Source organism: Astatotilapia calliptera, chromosome 14 (genome assembly GCF_900246225.1).
Source record: "Astatotilapia calliptera chromosome 14, fAstCal1.2, whole genome shotgun sequence".
Lineage (NCBI taxonomy): Eukaryota > Metazoa > Chordata > Actinopteri > Cichliformes > Cichlidae > Astatotilapia > Astatotilapia calliptera.
The window spans coordinates 8,236,918-8,253,432 of NC_039315.1; the positions used below are offsets into that span (position 1 = coordinate 8,236,918).

At 37.8% G+C, this 16,515-nt stretch overlaps 2 protein-coding genes across 3 annotated transcripts in view; both read right to left on the bottom strand.

Annotated features, from left to right (window-relative positions):
• Positions 1 to 12,135, bottom strand: part of LOC113036266 (glutamate receptor ionotropic, kainate 1) — a 28,392-nt gene extending 16,257 nt beyond the window's left edge. Inside the window, exons 1-3 of one of the 2 annotated variants that reach the window (XM_026192486.1) lie at positions 11,846 to 12,135; positions 3,357 to 3,524; positions 2,998 to 3,255 (exon numbers count right to left, since the gene is read on the bottom strand). In XM_026192486.1, the coding sequence (XP_026048271.1) occupies positions 2,998 to 3,255; positions 3,357 to 3,524; positions 11,846 to 11,936 (517 nt within the window). In that variant the 5' untranslated portion in view covers positions 11,937 to 12,135. The remainder of the gene's footprint in view (positions 1 to 2,997; positions 3,256 to 3,356; positions 3,525 to 11,845) is intronic. The other variant, XM_026192485.1, reaches the window with a different exon arrangement.
• Positions 12,136 to 14,809: 2,674 nt separating this feature from the next.
• Positions 14,810 to 15,942, bottom strand: LOC113036684 (claudin-8-like). The gene has a single exon (XM_026193114.1). It carries the CDS (start codon positions 15,907 to 15,909, stop codon positions 14,860 to 14,862), a length of 1,050 nt encoding a protein of 349 aa, XP_026048899.1. The 5' UTR covers positions 15,910 to 15,942; the 3' UTR covers positions 14,810 to 14,859.
• Between the last annotated feature and the right edge of the window lie 573 nt (positions 15,943 to 16,515).

Genomic DNA, 16,515 nt, shown 5'->3' on the forward strand with positions numbered 1-16,515 from the left:
CATTGCAGTAGGACAACAGAATTCAAACGAAACACTGCATTGCCATCTTATGAACTACCAGACCTTTTAATGGATTTGCTTGCTAACCAGAATAGGGGCTCCACTCTGCCTTCCCTGTTCTCCAGGTAAGAAAGCTGTTCCTTTAGTTTTCTGCATATTTTTTTTTCCTTGACAGAGTATGTGTCGTTTGGAGTTGCTCTGCGACAGCCTGTCGCACTTGTTTGGCAGCAGTCACAGAAAGTACACTGCGGTCAAGTGAGGGCTCACTTGACCGCAGTGAAAGTACGATGTTATCTTTTGTCAGTTGTCTGTTTGATTAGTGTTAAAGGCTAATTGTCAATGGATTGCTATGTTGCATATCTAAATAGTTGAAACTAAACTTCAGTGGCAATCAGTAATTCCCAAAGTTTTGTACACAAAGTGACTTGCAAAAATATTTTTAATTTCACAAGTGATATTTTAGTTGTTTTAAATTAGTTTTTTAAGTCAAAACATAGCGGCAATTTATAAAATGTAAATAATTGTAAACTTTACATTTCCTTTAAATATTAAAAAAGGAAAAAAGAAGCGCATAACAAAGCCAAGGTATTCTAAATAAATACACCACATTCTGCATTTCCTGCAATAGCTTTCAGGTGTTTCAAATAAAGCTGTTAATGATACTAGCAAAAATATTTCACAGTAGAATGATCAGAGTTGTGATTAAAAAAAATTTGGATGGGCCACAGAAGATTTCGGATTTTTGAAGTGGGCCATGATGCTTTTGGAGACAAGTTTTAGGCACAGATTGTAGAATTTTCCATGAGGTTAAAGTACAAGACAACTGCATATACAGTATATGACGATATATTTTAAAGCTTTCGTTTGGGCATCGCAATTCATTTTCAGAAAATGTTTCAAAATGGAGAAAATGCTTGTCTCGCTTTCCCCCCTGTAATGATAAGTGGAAAACTGAGCAAAAAGAGGATGAATTAAAATCAGTTATATTTGCATTAATAGAAAATGAATATAAAGTTCCTCATAGATGAGAAGGATAAACAGTTGCTGAAATACATTTTCATCCACTGTATAATTAGTCACTGAAGTCTTTGCAGCCTTTTAGTCTTAATCTGTGTTTTCATTTATATGGTTTTCACCTAAAGTTGTAGAGTACCCCAACCAACAGAAAATCTGAACTTCAGCATCATTACAAAAACAATGATGAATCACATTTAACAACAGAAACAACAAATCAGGACACTGAGCAGTATGCACCACTGACACTTAAAGTGCATTCCTAATGGTGAATACTGCTTATTTCTTAAGTCTTGTATTATTTACACAGATTTAGCTGCTGTTTATTGAATCCATTCTTCTGCCTCAAAGTTAAGTTTTCCCTTTTCCACTGGCTGCAAGACGAGCACCAATCCATCCCTGTGCTCACCAGCTGGAGATGTATTGTTCTCATGAAACCATTGTTCTTTTATTTTTTCCTCCAAGCACATTTTGGTTTGTTGTGGCCAAAAAAAGTTTATGTAAATGGATCATCTGGACTGATGGAGTTTAGATTAAAGACAGAAGGTTTACTGTAATGTGAGGACTTGATGGCTCTTGAGGGTCATATTTGTGCAGGTGTTGCTGCACAGAAACTGCCCCAACTATGGTTGAATCAGTGAACCAGCTAAAAGAAGTTGAATTTTGCACAGACTGGCGGAGATTCATTTATACGATGAATGCATGTAGTACCTTAGAGACCTGATGTTGTAGGTACTGCTAAACAGAAGGCCAGTGTAGAACTTTGAATTTCTGAGCACAACCACGTTATAGGTTCTGCACCCTGATTTTAAACAATGTAGCATGCAGTATTGCCACCCTGTTTGTTGATGTAGACATTGACACTCTCCTCTGTTTGGTTCACAGGCTTAGCTTTCTGGTTTTGTCCAATTTAAAACTAGAATAATCCCAAGAAAGTCATTCTGTATTATTTTTCACAGCTAGCATGGGGCAGTTTTGCCCAAACCCAACACTGTCCCTCCAGACTATATAGTTCTTAAGGGCTTTTTCCATCACCTTGGGTCTTTATTTACCTTCCAAGCAATCATGGAAGAGATCAATTGGAAAGTTTTCTGGTGCTTTAAATCCCAAATCTTCTGTTCCTATTAATGAGGAGACTGGTACCTGAAAATGCTCAGTTATCTTCTTTTAGTCTTTTCTTACATGGTGGGAAAATTATTTGAACTCATAGAGTGCTGGAAAACTGCTTAGTGGAGCTCATGGCTGCTGATCATTAGGACAAGGTCTGAGGATTCAGAGTAATCAGAAATACAGTTGTGTCACATGGTAATTGTTAAGAAGCCATAGCCCTAACATCTCAAGGTCTTAATCTTTTGTAAAGTAGCACAAAATGAAAATGCAACAAATAATACAGCAGTCTTTCTTAAACTCTCAAAAAGAAAGCTTTATCTTTGACTTTATGTCCTTTGAAGGTCTGATCATCTTCTCCTCTCATAACTGCTCACAGTAACAGGACCATGACATATTCTAGCACAGTTAGCCAGGTTGAAAGAGTGTACATCACAGTGGCATTGGAAACTCTTGATTTAGAATCATCATAACTACTTGTGCATTATCCTCACTTCTTAGTTCTGTCTTATATTTGCTTCTTCCTGTTTATTTATGAGTGATTTTTGTCTCACCATCTGTTGGGACTGACTTCTGTTTCCAGAAGACTTCTGTTCTTTAAAAGTTTTAGAGCACGTGCAGGGCACATTGACTCATCTATAAATAGCTTCAAGGTAATTTAACAGGGTTGCTAAGGCAAAGACTTGCAGGAGTTGTAGTTCTTATTTCAAGGGCACTTTATAAATATGACAAACAGTTGCCACATTTTTATACTTTAAAAGTAAAGTTTATGTTCTTCCTGCTGTGTTAAATCACTAACGGCCCTTCAGTATGATAGTGAAGTCTGTGTTTCCCTCCAGATCTTATGTTGTATCATTCATTCCCATCTCAACTTACCAGTTGCATCCTCATAGACCACAGTAACCGTCTTCCACTTGTAGAATTGCACTATGTCCAACACAGCTCTGCTTATAGAGGCATATTCAGGATAGAGGTTAATGTAGAAGCTGTCTTTGTTGTCCACTGATGGGTGTTTCCAGCGTGTCTGGATGTGAGGGACTTCCAGGGCATTACAGATAGACTGGACTGCGCTGACCGATGAGCTGTGAGAGGGTCCAAAAACAGCACCGACGCCCAGCGCCAACTGGTCACAGGCTGAAGTAATCAAACAGAAAGTGGGAAGAAAATAAAATCTCAACAAAAATCTCTTACTGATTCTCAAGTGGGGTTTCAAAATTAAATGACAAGATCTTTACCTCTTCTTGAAGCCTCAAAACTGTCGAATAAGTTTATTCTCTGGATGTCATAGGTCAGCGTGGTGTTTGGCATTAAGGTCCGGTTCCTGTTTATGTTAGTTACGGCAAATTTAAAGGCCAGTTCTTCAACACTAATGGGCTCATTTTCAAGAGTCTCAAAGATGCCCCCTGCAAGAAGAAAAAAGTGGAAGGAGTTTTACCCAGCTCACATCAAAGCGCTAGCAGAAAAATTATCGATCAATTGGCTTCTCTCGGTATAGATATTCACGTAGTGTCTTTTTAAAGATTGAACGTTACCACAGCTGAATTGTAATAGTTGCATAATACGGCCCCATTTCGTTTGTACTTCTGTCACATAATGCTGCTAAGGGACCCAGTTGAGATGACAGGATTTAATATTATTCAAATTAAAAGTTGAACTCTCCTGGCTTCAGCCTGTTACAGAGCCTGAATTTCACAAGCTGTCACAATAACTTTTATGAAAGCTTTGGCATTTGTTCAGTTAATTTTCACATAAAGGATAACAGATTAAACATTTAGCACATATAATCAGGGGAAACATTTCAGCCATCCCTTATTCTCTTATGCATTTACACATTTTTCAATTAGGGGGAAAAACCCCTTTCCAAATCAAAAGACATTCATACTTATTAATCTTGTTTTGTAGTTTTGTCTCCTTTGCAACTTACTGCTACTGGAAACAGTCATCATACCTAACATATAAAGTCACCAGCTTGTGATTTACAGATCAGTTATTGAAGCCAAAAGATGTGAGGTGACTTACTGTGAAAGGGTTAAAGGTGCCAAAGCACCCGTGCTCTGAAAAGCTAAACTTTAGCACTTTATAGACACTTTTAGTGTCTATAAATTTCTTTATTTCAAGTAACATGACTTTAGTTATCATCCGTTTGCATCTGCGTTTAACTACTTGAAGATGCAGTAATGAAGATGTTTCCTCAGAGTTTCCCTGCATCTGTTGTTTTGTAAGTACTGTGAAATGCTTTTCTGGTGCTAGAAATTTTTTTGACAACTTTGGGCTAATTAAGTACAAGTACAAGCTATTTTTATTGTCATATGCACGTGTAAATAACCACAGTGGGTTTGTACTGGGCAGTGAAAGTAGGTTCCTTTCACACAGCAGTTACAGATATACTTTAATATGATACATAACATAAAATGAGAAGTATATTAAGATAAAATAAAGAAATGAGGAACAGAATTAAGCTCAGATTTTAATATAAAATGCAGTTTGTGGAAATGACATGGACAGCTTCATCATTGTCGCTGCATGAAACACTTTAACAGAAGGAATATTCCCAGAAGCTAACTGTAGTTGCTGCAAACATAACACTGTTTACGTGTAAAACCTTGATATCATAAGACTAAACATGTTTCATTTACTATTAGTAAATGTCCCTCATAGTCAAGAGGACAATTTTTAGATGTAAATTAGGCTTATCGGGCATTTTGTAAATTCTTTTCTAGTTTTTAATATTACATGTACAACTTTGTAACAATATTTAGGAGCCCAAGGTAACAAAAACAAAATGATTATTGTCAGTTTACAGTAATGGTGAAGAGCAAAGTCCTCACATTTTACAAGCATGAAAAAGGGGGAGAAGTTATTTAAAATGTATTAGAAGTATTTATCAAATATGATATTAATATATATGATATTCAAAATACTATAAAGATACACTTAGCACAGAAGTTCTCATTTAATCAATTATTTAAATTATTAATTTCGATTAATATGCTTTTTGAGAGGCACCACGTCTCTGTACAGTCCGACGGTACTTGTTCTTATGTAGCACTGGTCATCACCTTTAAACTGAGATTTAAGTGGCTTTAAAGGTAAATTCAGTCACTTTTAGCCACAGTTGGTGTTTGTGCCAGTGCCACAGAGGAGGAGGAGGGAGGGGAGAAGGGGGGGTTATTTCAGAGTTGAGAAGATCATACTGAAAAACATCCAAGTCTTAATCCATCATGCTGCTCCAGAAAGATGGCGGGTCTAGCATGCCACAGCTGGCAATAAAGACATATATGACTCCAGCCAGGCACATGCACAGTCTTTTACATTTGTTACATAAAACGCAGCTTAAAAACTATTGGGATTAAAGCCAGAAAAAAATACTGGATTGTTGCTACCTGCGTGCAGACAGGCGCGTGTGAGATTCAGTGTGCTTATGCCTGCCGAAAATTCCCCTGCTCATTCGATTCACTGAAGCCTTTCAAATGTAAATAATTTAACATCTGGGCCTTCAGTGATAGGATTTCTCATCTAATATATTCGGGGTTAAATGTTTGTTCCTATTGCATTGCACTTCACAAGTGTCAACAGACTTGGGTCCAGTGCTGAATGCTGTGGGTAAGCAAGTTGCTTTCAACTTTGACATATTTTTAACTAACAAAACAAAGACTACAATAATGCATTTTTGAAAGCTCTGCCTTTTTCAGAAATGTTAATCAGGCATTATATTAACAATCATCACAAATTATAGATCCCATTTAGATGGTGCAAGTGTTTTGCGCATGACCCCGCTTCAACACTGAGGCTACAGATGGCAATAGGTCACTGCACTCTCAGTCTTTGAAGAATTGCCTGTGAAATTGTGATTGATTTGGAAGTAGAAAAGGCCTTTAAAAAGCTCCCCCTGAGACCTTGATTGTGAATGACCTTTTTCTTTGGTGTTGCATAGCCTCAAACCCCAAACTGAGAGAGCCTTGTCTGGACTCCCTGGTCACTAAAAGCATGCTTGAAAGTGCCAATCCTAATTATGGTTACCAAGCCTCAGTGAGCAGCTGCTGGGACCTGTTAAAGTCCTTAATTCACTCGACTGAAATATAAAATTCTCAGCCACAGATACATCAGTCAGTTTATAAATTTGAGAGGAAGTAGATTCTATTTCACTGTCTTTGGTGCCTCTTTTCCTTTTAAGGTGTTTTTTTTTTTAAGGTAATAGAATAGGAAATGCACACGAGTACGCACCAGCTGGATCCTGAGGTTTGTTTGCTTAAAGTGCAGAGGCTGCAGCAAATGTCACGGGCTTTATTAAGGATTCAGCAGCATCACAACATCATCGTCATCATCCTCAGTGACAGAGATTTTGTTTTTCATTCTTTAACAAGGCTGTGAAAATGGATCATCCACTTTCTGAGGGAGTTAAAAATAGCTGCTGCTCTTAAGATTTTATGATTTATATGATTTGCAGTTGGCGTCTAATTTTATACATAATCACTTTTCCATTCAGATCTAAGAGCTCAAAATGTAATGACATTTGCACCTAACAGTATAATACAAAATGTCTTTTTAAGACTCAAAGACTATGAAAAATTAATGTAGCTTCACCGATATGTTAAAAGCTGCCAAATAAAAACAAACCTATTAGGAGCTCGACTTATATTTGACTTACTGATAAAGCTATCATTTTTTAAAGATGAGCTGTAGCCATGAAATCTTTATTGCCAACATAATAAAGCTTATTAATTTCCTCTCTGAAGCTTGGGAGCAGGGAAATCAAACTGGTTAACTTTCCCTTCATTTCACCTTGAAATAATGCCTTAAAATTTGTTTAAAGTGCAACAACTTACTTGATTTCCTGAGAAAGAACCTGATTTGAGGAAGGCTGGTGACTGTCAGTAGTCAGTGTCATTAGATAACTAGTAAAAAATATAAACTATCACCAGCTTACCTAAGGTAGTTTCACTCTGCAGGAAAATTCCCATCTTTCTATTAGCTCAGTACCACAGGCCTAGAAACTAGTCTGTGATCCTCTGGCAACCATGAGTCACCAGGGAAAAATATGTATTCCCCAACCAGTTGGCAAGTGGTTGCTGGCTGTCAAGGTGAAATTGGTCACAAAGAGGTGGCAGGGCTGCACTGAAACACCTATTTCTGACTGTTTTGGCAGATGACCCTTGTCATAGTTCGTAAGGAAGATGCTAACTGCTCACCATGAAGTAGTGATTCAGTGGAAAAAGACTTTTTGCCTTCAAAGTAAAAGGACTTAGCGATAACTAGGTAAATTATTAAACTTTTAATATAAATGAAACTCCATTTCTGGTTTGTGTTGCACTTTTTCAAATTTCACCATTACTGCGAGTAGAGTTGGATGTGTCGAGACCACTTTTACGAGGTCTTGGTCTTGTCTTGGTCTCGCTGTCTCGGTCTTGCTGTCTCAGATCGACATAGTAGTAGAGAGATTTGGAGTCAACAGTATCCATGACACACAACGTAACCTTCGATAATGTGTCATGCGCGAAAGCATCAGCTCTAAGAGCCGTGCTTAGAGAGTGCTTTGTAGTGAATCAGAAGAGTCGACTCCCATTGAGCGAGAGCCGTCTCCTCACTTAATTTCCTTTCGCTGCTCAGCTCTCACACAGTGGCTCAGCTATGCTCCAATCCTTCCATATTGTGGCCAATCACATGCGAGGATATAGGATAATATCATTATGTGAAAAACAGAGAGGGTGAGAGACGTGACAGTCAAGTGGAGCGTGAGCCTGTCCTCTCAGTAAGTGAGTGAGACAGTAGACGGTGGTGAAGAGGGCTGTGCGAGTGCATCGCAAAAACACAAAAATATGCCTGACACTCGTAAACGAAGCAGCATCTGGCTGCAGTTTAAAGACCTTTTTGTCTCGTCTCAGTCTTGGTCTCGTCTCGACTTTGTCTTGGTCTTGGTGTCAATACCCTCTGGTCTTGGTATTGTCTTGGTCTTGGTTTAGGCGGTCTTGACTACAAGTCTAACTGCGAGTAGTTGGCAAGCAGGGTGTCTCTAAGCAAGGCTAACCCACCATCAACCATCCAGACAACTGAAGTGAAGAGCAGATCTCAGGGTATTTTTTGGGGGGGAGGGGGAAATGGTTTTAAATTAGCTAAAGTATATATATATGATTGAAAATTCAGTCCAGGCTTTTTAATTAAGATCTCACAAAAACACTCTGTGTATATCACCAGAAAATAATTGAAGTTTGCTTCGTCCAAGGCTCTAACAGCTGGCGTCAAGTGAAGATTCAGTGCTTCTTTTGTCTCTTTAGGAAGACATTATTAAAGTTGCACATATAGTCCAGGAATCGTCTGAAAGATGTGGAAATCAGAAAAGCTTTGAATGCTTGTCAGTGCAATAGACAATGACGCATCTGTTCCTTTGTTTGGTGGAAAATCTTTACCACAGCCTCAGATCCAAACAGAGCATCAAATTGGAGTCCAGCTGATATAGACACTGATGTTCGAGTTTGTGTTTTATAAAAACATGTACCCTTTAACACACAGCAACAGTGATATACATATTTTCCATTAACTACTAATTTTATGTTAAAATGGTTAGAGATCAAGATATGTGGCTAATAAATGTGTATCTTTTATGAAATTGATCTTTTCGCTTTTGCAGCAGACATATACAAGCCTTTAGACGATGCTGTGTGTTTGTTTGGCTCAGTGTATCTTTATAGTATTTTGAATATCTACATTTCATAACTTCAAACCAGTCATGACAGTCAGTTCTCAAATATAATACTGATAAATTGGAAGACAAATAAGTGTTTGTTTGCAGATGACACATGAATCAGTGCTCCCTCTCAACAGATTAACAGATGAAGGGACAAGAAAGGATCATTTATACTTTTATAAAGATTAAACGATAGAGCAGAAATCACTAGAAATATTTTCCTCCCAAAATTGTGAATATCCAGTAGGGAAGCTTTCAAATGTGAGTCCTGAGAGTTAAAAAAAGAAACAACCTATGAATAGTTACCATTAATTTGTGTATGATATAATTTTCAGGATCACTGAGCTTCCGTCTCATCCTTAATAGGCCAGACAATGGTTTGGGGTAATGTATGCTAGGAGGTCACAAAAACAAAAGATTCTGCTTATGCTGCAGGCGGAAACCTTTAGGCTGATCCTTATTATAGGCTTCCTCACTTCAGTGCAGACAGCAAGAAAAATAACCGGGTTCAGGTTCTGGCAACAGGATGGACTTGATTTTAATCCAGAAACCCGCTGACATTGAGACAGTGTCCTTCAAATAATTATTTTAATCCACTTTTTGTATTATTTTTTTTTTGTGACCGTGCAATAATCACATGAAGGAGAGTCTTTTAAGGCAGAGGAACACAATGACGTAGTGTTGTGCTTTCTTCCTTCTCCCCATCCTGGGCCAGTTCCCAAAGAGACCTCCCGCCCCCACCCCAACAACACCACCAGCACCACTCCAACCTGGAGCTATGCCAGACTGTGAATGAATGAGAAGGTCCTCACAGCCTACTATGTTTGTTTGATGTAGAGCACTGAGGTCTCTCTGTTTATGTGAAAGATCCTTGCGATTCACTAGGAAACATTCAAAATGAATAAACATATAAGTAATCTTCTATATTAATACAGCCAGAGTAATACTCTACCAGATTTAAAAACTGTATACTGGAATATATATACTTCATCAAATTATAATTCAGTTGTTGATCTGAGCTGGTGCCACATTTCTCATTATATGGACTGAGCTATAAATACACAAATGAAACATAATGTATCAGAAAGTAATCATTAAGTATGCAAGCAAGAGGAGAAAAAGAAATTTAACAAAAGGGAAAGTAAACAGAAGGCCCAGCTACATCTGTTAATTCTGTGTTGATTCTGTGCTCTCCCCAGTGATGAGATTTGGTCACTGCCTAAGTACCATATTTGGGGAAGAGACTTAATGCATAAAGAAGATTAGAGTTAGTTGTTTAAGGGCTTGGAGCACAAGATTTACCATTATTACCAGTCCCAGTGAAAAAAGTGGGAGCCTGTCACAATCTGATGCAGACGCTAGCCAAGACGGAGAAATGTTAATTGAGCCAAGCCACACACCATATGGGAGGGATTATGATGTGTGTGGGTCATGAAGAGAATGACAAAGATTAGGTGGCCTTTGAGAGTGATAGATGATTGAGAGATTAACAATATAGAGCACAGATCGGGACTGTTGAAACCAGGAAGTCACACCGACTTCTTAGCCTTTTAAAGTTATGCAACACCACGTTTATTATATTCTTTTAAAAATTTGAATATATATTCAAATTCAGAGTTGCTGTAGGCATTAAGTAAAACGACGCGTCCTTAGGGCTAAATTTTAAAAGCCATTTTTGTGATGCAATCTTCTAACCCATGTGAATAACCAATGGGAGAAGAGCAAAGAGCCCGAAAGTATTAATTTGCAGCAAACACCGGCTCATTGTTCCAAAGTTACATCAGAGATCAAAGGGGGGATACTGAAGCAAGAGCTCTGTTTGTTTAATTACAGGCACAGAGGGAAATTGAAATTATTCTTCTTGTCAACCCTCAAAGGCTTAACAGACAGCTTTGGACTCAGATCCACATTTACAGATGTCACTGGCCATCAGTGCACACAAAGCTTAAAAAACCTTTGAGTATGAAAGGATAGGGAGCAGCCAAATATATTTTATATATATATATATATATATAGGTTTTGCTGAATTGCCCACTCTTTATTCTTTAGTGATGTATCAATTTCACAGTGCTGTGTGCCAAGGAGAACATTATGCCAACAGTATATGCTTTCAGATGTAGCAGTAGGCCAACTTAATCACCCGTCTCTCCTCCTGTTCTTTGCTGTCAACATGGAAGGAAAAGAGAGAGAAAGAGAGACTCTGCCATTGGTCAACCAAAGTGGATTAACACAATTTTGATTAAAAAATAAATAAAAAATTTCATTTGAATAACCTACAGCTCGGTCCGCAGTACCCTCTCTTGGAGTAAGAAAAAAAAATACAGTAATAAAAATTATAAGGTTATTGCACAAACATCACAACAGGTGAATAAAGTTGAATATGTCTTTTTTTTTTTTTTTTTGACAATGCTTTGTACTCAGTGCATGCTAGGCAACTTAGTGAGCGACAGTTACATGATGGCAAGACGCAACAACAACTGCACATTCAAAATTTGCTCCTAAAAACAACATATGTGATGTGCCTCGATCTCGTTTGGCTCTATGGTATTTAACTTGTGGTCGAGGGTATCAGGATTCAAAAGCGATTCAACTACAGTAACTGAGATGTACATTTGCAATGAACAGACATCATTTCACAAATCTTGGCCGTAATTGAATTTGCCTTCTTTGTTCTTTTAAAAGAAATGAAACAACATGCTGCACTCGCACTGAGAGAGATTAAGAATGCCTTGCATTACGAGAAACCACAAAACTGTATTTATATATTTTATGTATTCATTTAATTATTTAGGTGCCATTCTATAGGGAAAATACATTTTAACAATTCCAATCAGTGTTGCACAGAAAGTATTGCCAATTTTTCAAGGCTCTAGCTTGAAATCCTTGATACATAATATTTTTTTACCCCAGTGGGAAATGAGATGCAACCCAGACTGCATAATAACTGGGTCAGCGATGGAAAAAGCTGACGAGCGCAGTTGCAGCCAACATGTTAACAGTTATTATATAAATATTTATGACATGGACACTTTTACCACTTACCAATTCTCAGGACTTGCTGCGAAGTGAGCCAAAACTCTGCCATAAAGTACAGCAGCGAAAATAACAGTCCCTTCCTTTTCACCATGGTCATTCCTCCAGAGCTGAATTTAACATTTATGGCAAATTTATTTTTCTTTTTTCCCCTTAGTAATTCATGCTGATAACCTGCCAGTCCTTGTATCCGTAACGAAAATAAACTGGCATCCGACCCATATCCATCCCTCACACATTGTGGTGAGAAAAAGAAACAACACAACCACACACTCCACTTGAAGTTGTCACTGATCAAAAGATTTGATCAGATTTTTCCATTCTAGGATCCTTTGTATGCCTGTAAGGTTTTGTTTCCCATATTCACTGTCCAGATAGCCTTCTTATCATGTTTTTCCCGGTGCACACTTGAATTGTAGGCTGCAACTGAGGAGGAGGACCGCACTGGGCTCCTGTTGTCAAGTAAGCAGCAACGGGAAACAGCTTCTGCTTACAAATTTCACAATAAAAGATGAAATGGAAATCAATTTGGAACCATACAGAAGATGAACAACATTCTTTTATTTAATTTAACAAAGAATAGAAATCAAATAATAATGTAACACATACATACATTTTTTCCCCCAATAAAATACATAGCCATGAATGTCCCTCATTTTTATACTGAGCAAAGTGTGTTTTTATTTTCCCGAGGCTTTAATCACATAAATATGTTGATGACTCATTTGGCATCCTCTGTCCGAAACACCTTTTATTTCAGTGCTTTAATTCTGAAATCAAATTCGCCTCGTTTCCGCTGTCGCTCACTGTGTCATCGGCTCACTCGACACAGTTGAAGATCCTTCCCATACAGGCGCTCAACTGAGGGCACTGCCAAGCCGCTGATCCGCAAACATGGATACGTCCTGAAGATTAACTTCAAATCTGGCAACATTCGACCTCGACAAGATCTCTGCTTTGGTACACCGAGGAATGATTAAATCTTTGGTCCAGTCCTGATGGAAACGCAAATCTAATCTCCATACTGGTCGTTGACGCTCCCTTGAAGATTAACTACCTCAAACCGTTCAACTGCCGCGGTCTTGTAGTTAAATAAAATGTGTTCAGGTTACCTTGATACTCTTTGCTTTATTCCTTGAGGAAGAGTGGCTTGAGATTTGAAGTGGCCATTCTGAACCAAGAATGTCTGATGGGTTTCTTGAGATTAGTGTAATTACTATATTTTTGATTATCAGTAAATTGGCTAAATTAGAGAGTGATATTTAAGCTGTTTTTTTTTCCCACTCACAAAGTAAAAGCTCAATATCCTCAACTGTAAAGTACTCTTTAAAATTCATTTTCTAGTAAGTAAAATGTAATGAATTTATCACAATGTCAAATAAAATAGTTTACGTACATCCAACAGCATACATGTTATGGACATATTTTAACATGAGACTTCCAAAACTGATGATCAAAAAAAATCTCTTGTTGTGGCTGAACATGTGAATGGAGAACAAAAAGATACTGTTGCTTGACCATGGATAGTTTTTGCTTTGCTTTAAGCTTAATCCTGGTGCTCCCTCCCCCCCCAATTTATTCCTATATTATGATATTTAGCTTCATAATATGTGTCTCTTCTTTATCTGGAGCTCGCCAACTTAAAAAACTGCACTGGAAAGATCTCTGGTGTCATCTAGTGGTGATATGATGTCAGTATAGAAAATTTGTTTTGAAGATTTGCATTGTGAAGAGATTTTAATTGCCAGCATGTATTCATAAAATATATAAGTATATACAGTACACAGTTTAACACATTTATTAGTCCACCACCTAATGCAAGATTTATGCTAAAGACGCCCTAAATTAATAGTGCTGGTGATTAACAAAATAATTTCTTATGTTTCTGTAATGGTTAATCCACCACTGTGTGGAAGGTTTTTAATTAAGATCGTATTTTAAAGCTAAAATATAACTATTTTTGTTTTATTGCTAAATTTTAAAATTCACTGATTTACAAAAAAGTAAATAATGATAATAAAACACATTTTATTATTAGAATGTTTAGAAATGCAAATTATTTGCTTGCTTGTTTTAGTGGTTGACTGTTATGCTCGATTAATTTCTGATTTCTCAAATAAGTCCAATGTGCGGTTCACAAATTTGTGTGAACCACACTTGTCTTTAGTTTCAAACAATCTTTTGTTACATATCTAAAATATTTAAAAAATATATATATAATATGCATGTCAAATTCATTTTTAGCAACTTTAATTTTTCATTGTTTTAGATTTTAATGTGGTTTGAGTTTTTAGTTAAGTAGTTTAGTTTAGTAGAGCTTTAAAACAAGAAATTTCATCATTACTTTTCTAGGAACATTTGCTTTTTTTTTTTTTACCATAAAATATGTCTTCCATAATCAAACTTGCTCAAAATGCAGAAAGAAGAATTCAACGGGCTTCTGGGACCTCACAGAGCATATACCCTTAATCTACCCTCACTGCTATCTCTGGAAAAAAAAGGTTTTCCCTCTGGGAAATATAAACAGTTTATACACACCTACAGAGTGAAGTGTTGCATTAAAAAAACAAAACAAAAAAAAAACACCTGCCAGCTACTAACATTTGTAAATTAAAATGTGGTTTTAATGATCATTGCTAATCGAAATTACAGGCAAGCAATAATAATAACAAGTTATTTATACATCTGGCTGGTGGAAAACACATCATGATAGCAAAACACACACTGAGACATCGTGATAACGATAACAATTCTAGAGGTTTTTGAACAAATGGCTGCAAAAGGTTGCAAAACATTAAGCTATAACTTTCCATCCTGGTGATTTCTACAGAGGTTAAATGGTTTACAAAGGCTCATCTTTGTGTATACTAATAACAATGGTTGTGTCCCATTTGATAAAAGCAGACATTTTTTCCACAGTGCAAAACATTTAAAACAGTTATTAACAGTACAAAAACTTTAAACACACCGTTCAGTATTATTCAGTATATGCATTAGGATTAAACTCAGTTGTGGATTTTTCCTTATATGTATACACCACCTCTCATCTCACTGTAAGGCACTGATTGAGCTCTTGATTCTTTATATGTTATGAAAATAGGAGTCTGTGGAACTGGATGGAAGCTGGACTGGTAGGACGTGGTGGGAACATAAGTGAGTGAATATGGTATGGTGTTCTGACTCATGTATAAGGAGTTCTCTGGAGCATACAAGTTTCCACTGTGGTTAGAGCTCTGCACTGAGGGGTGATGAGACATACTGCCTTGATATAGCAGTGATGCGTTTTCCTGAGGAGTCAGATTATAGACAACAGGTGGGTTTAATACTGTTCCATTATTTGTCCTTACTGGAATGACAGTTTGCAGTGGCATTGCAGCGTTTTGTCCAACGGAACCAGTCGATCGAAGGCTGGACAGGGGATGATAATTCATCAGAGCTGGCCTATTGGGCGTTGGCTTATAACTAAGTAAGTTTGGTGGGTGATACATATCAAACGAGCCTTTGCCTTTGGGCAAACGGCGGCAGACAAACAACAGGGATGAGGCGAAAAGCACAGCACCTGTCACCCATCCAATGTAAAGAGCCTCTCCTAGCTCTCTTCTCTGGGCATCAATCAGCAAAGGATTGTAAAAATCTGTAATGATAACATGACCTGTCCACGACACTGGGATAAAGACACAGATGCACGCCATGAACTGCATAACCCCTGCAACCATCAATATAATGGTCTTAGCCCAATCATTACCCCGAATACAGGACACACATCGCATTCCTGCCAGAGCCACAAGAAGCCCCACCGCTGACAAGGCCACAGCAGAGCACATCAGACCCCTGGCAGCCTGTAATTCAGGGGGCAGATACAGCAGGGAGTCATAAACCTTACATTGCATTCTGATGTTGGCTTGTCTGTAGCAGTTCATCCATAGGCCTTCCCAGCGGGTTTCCATCACAATTATGTTTTCTCCGATGAACGCGGTCACCTTCCACATGGGCAACCCCGTGGTAGCCGAGGCACCGATCAAGCCAACCAAGCCCACGCATATTGCAGCTAGCTCTGAAGCACCTTGAATCATGGTTAAATCTCCAAAACTCCAGTTGTGGTTAAATCCAGAATTAGAATGGCTCTCATCCACAACAGTTGCTTGCTGTACGAGACAGTTTGTTATGGGTAAGAGGCCCTGCATTCACCTGATTGGTTTAGAGGGATGAGGGTAGCAGGAGGTCTGCTTATTTTGTGTTTATGGTTCTCAGATGATAGGGGTCAGTCATTACTTTCTCCAACACTGTACACACAAAACAAGACAACACCAAGCACTATTTTTTTTTAATTTTAATTTTAATTATTTGCCATGTTTTCTTACTCTTTAGATGCGGTACAACCCAGAAGCAAACATTAATATGTGGTACAGTTTAGTACAGCGCATGTAGTTCTTATGTTGTCCACAGGGGAGCAGAGATGACCTTAGAGGATAGTGAAATGAGGGGGATCTCACATAACACAGGCCAAATACAGTTTGTTCTAGATAGTTACAGTTTAGATGTCTAAGTTTAAATTATGTACAGAACTTGTCAACATGTATTCATTATGGCTTCAGAAATTATTGCGTGAAACCTCAAGCAACAATAAACACTACATTGTCCTTACGTCACAAGTATTTGCGTTACCCAACAGCAGTGAC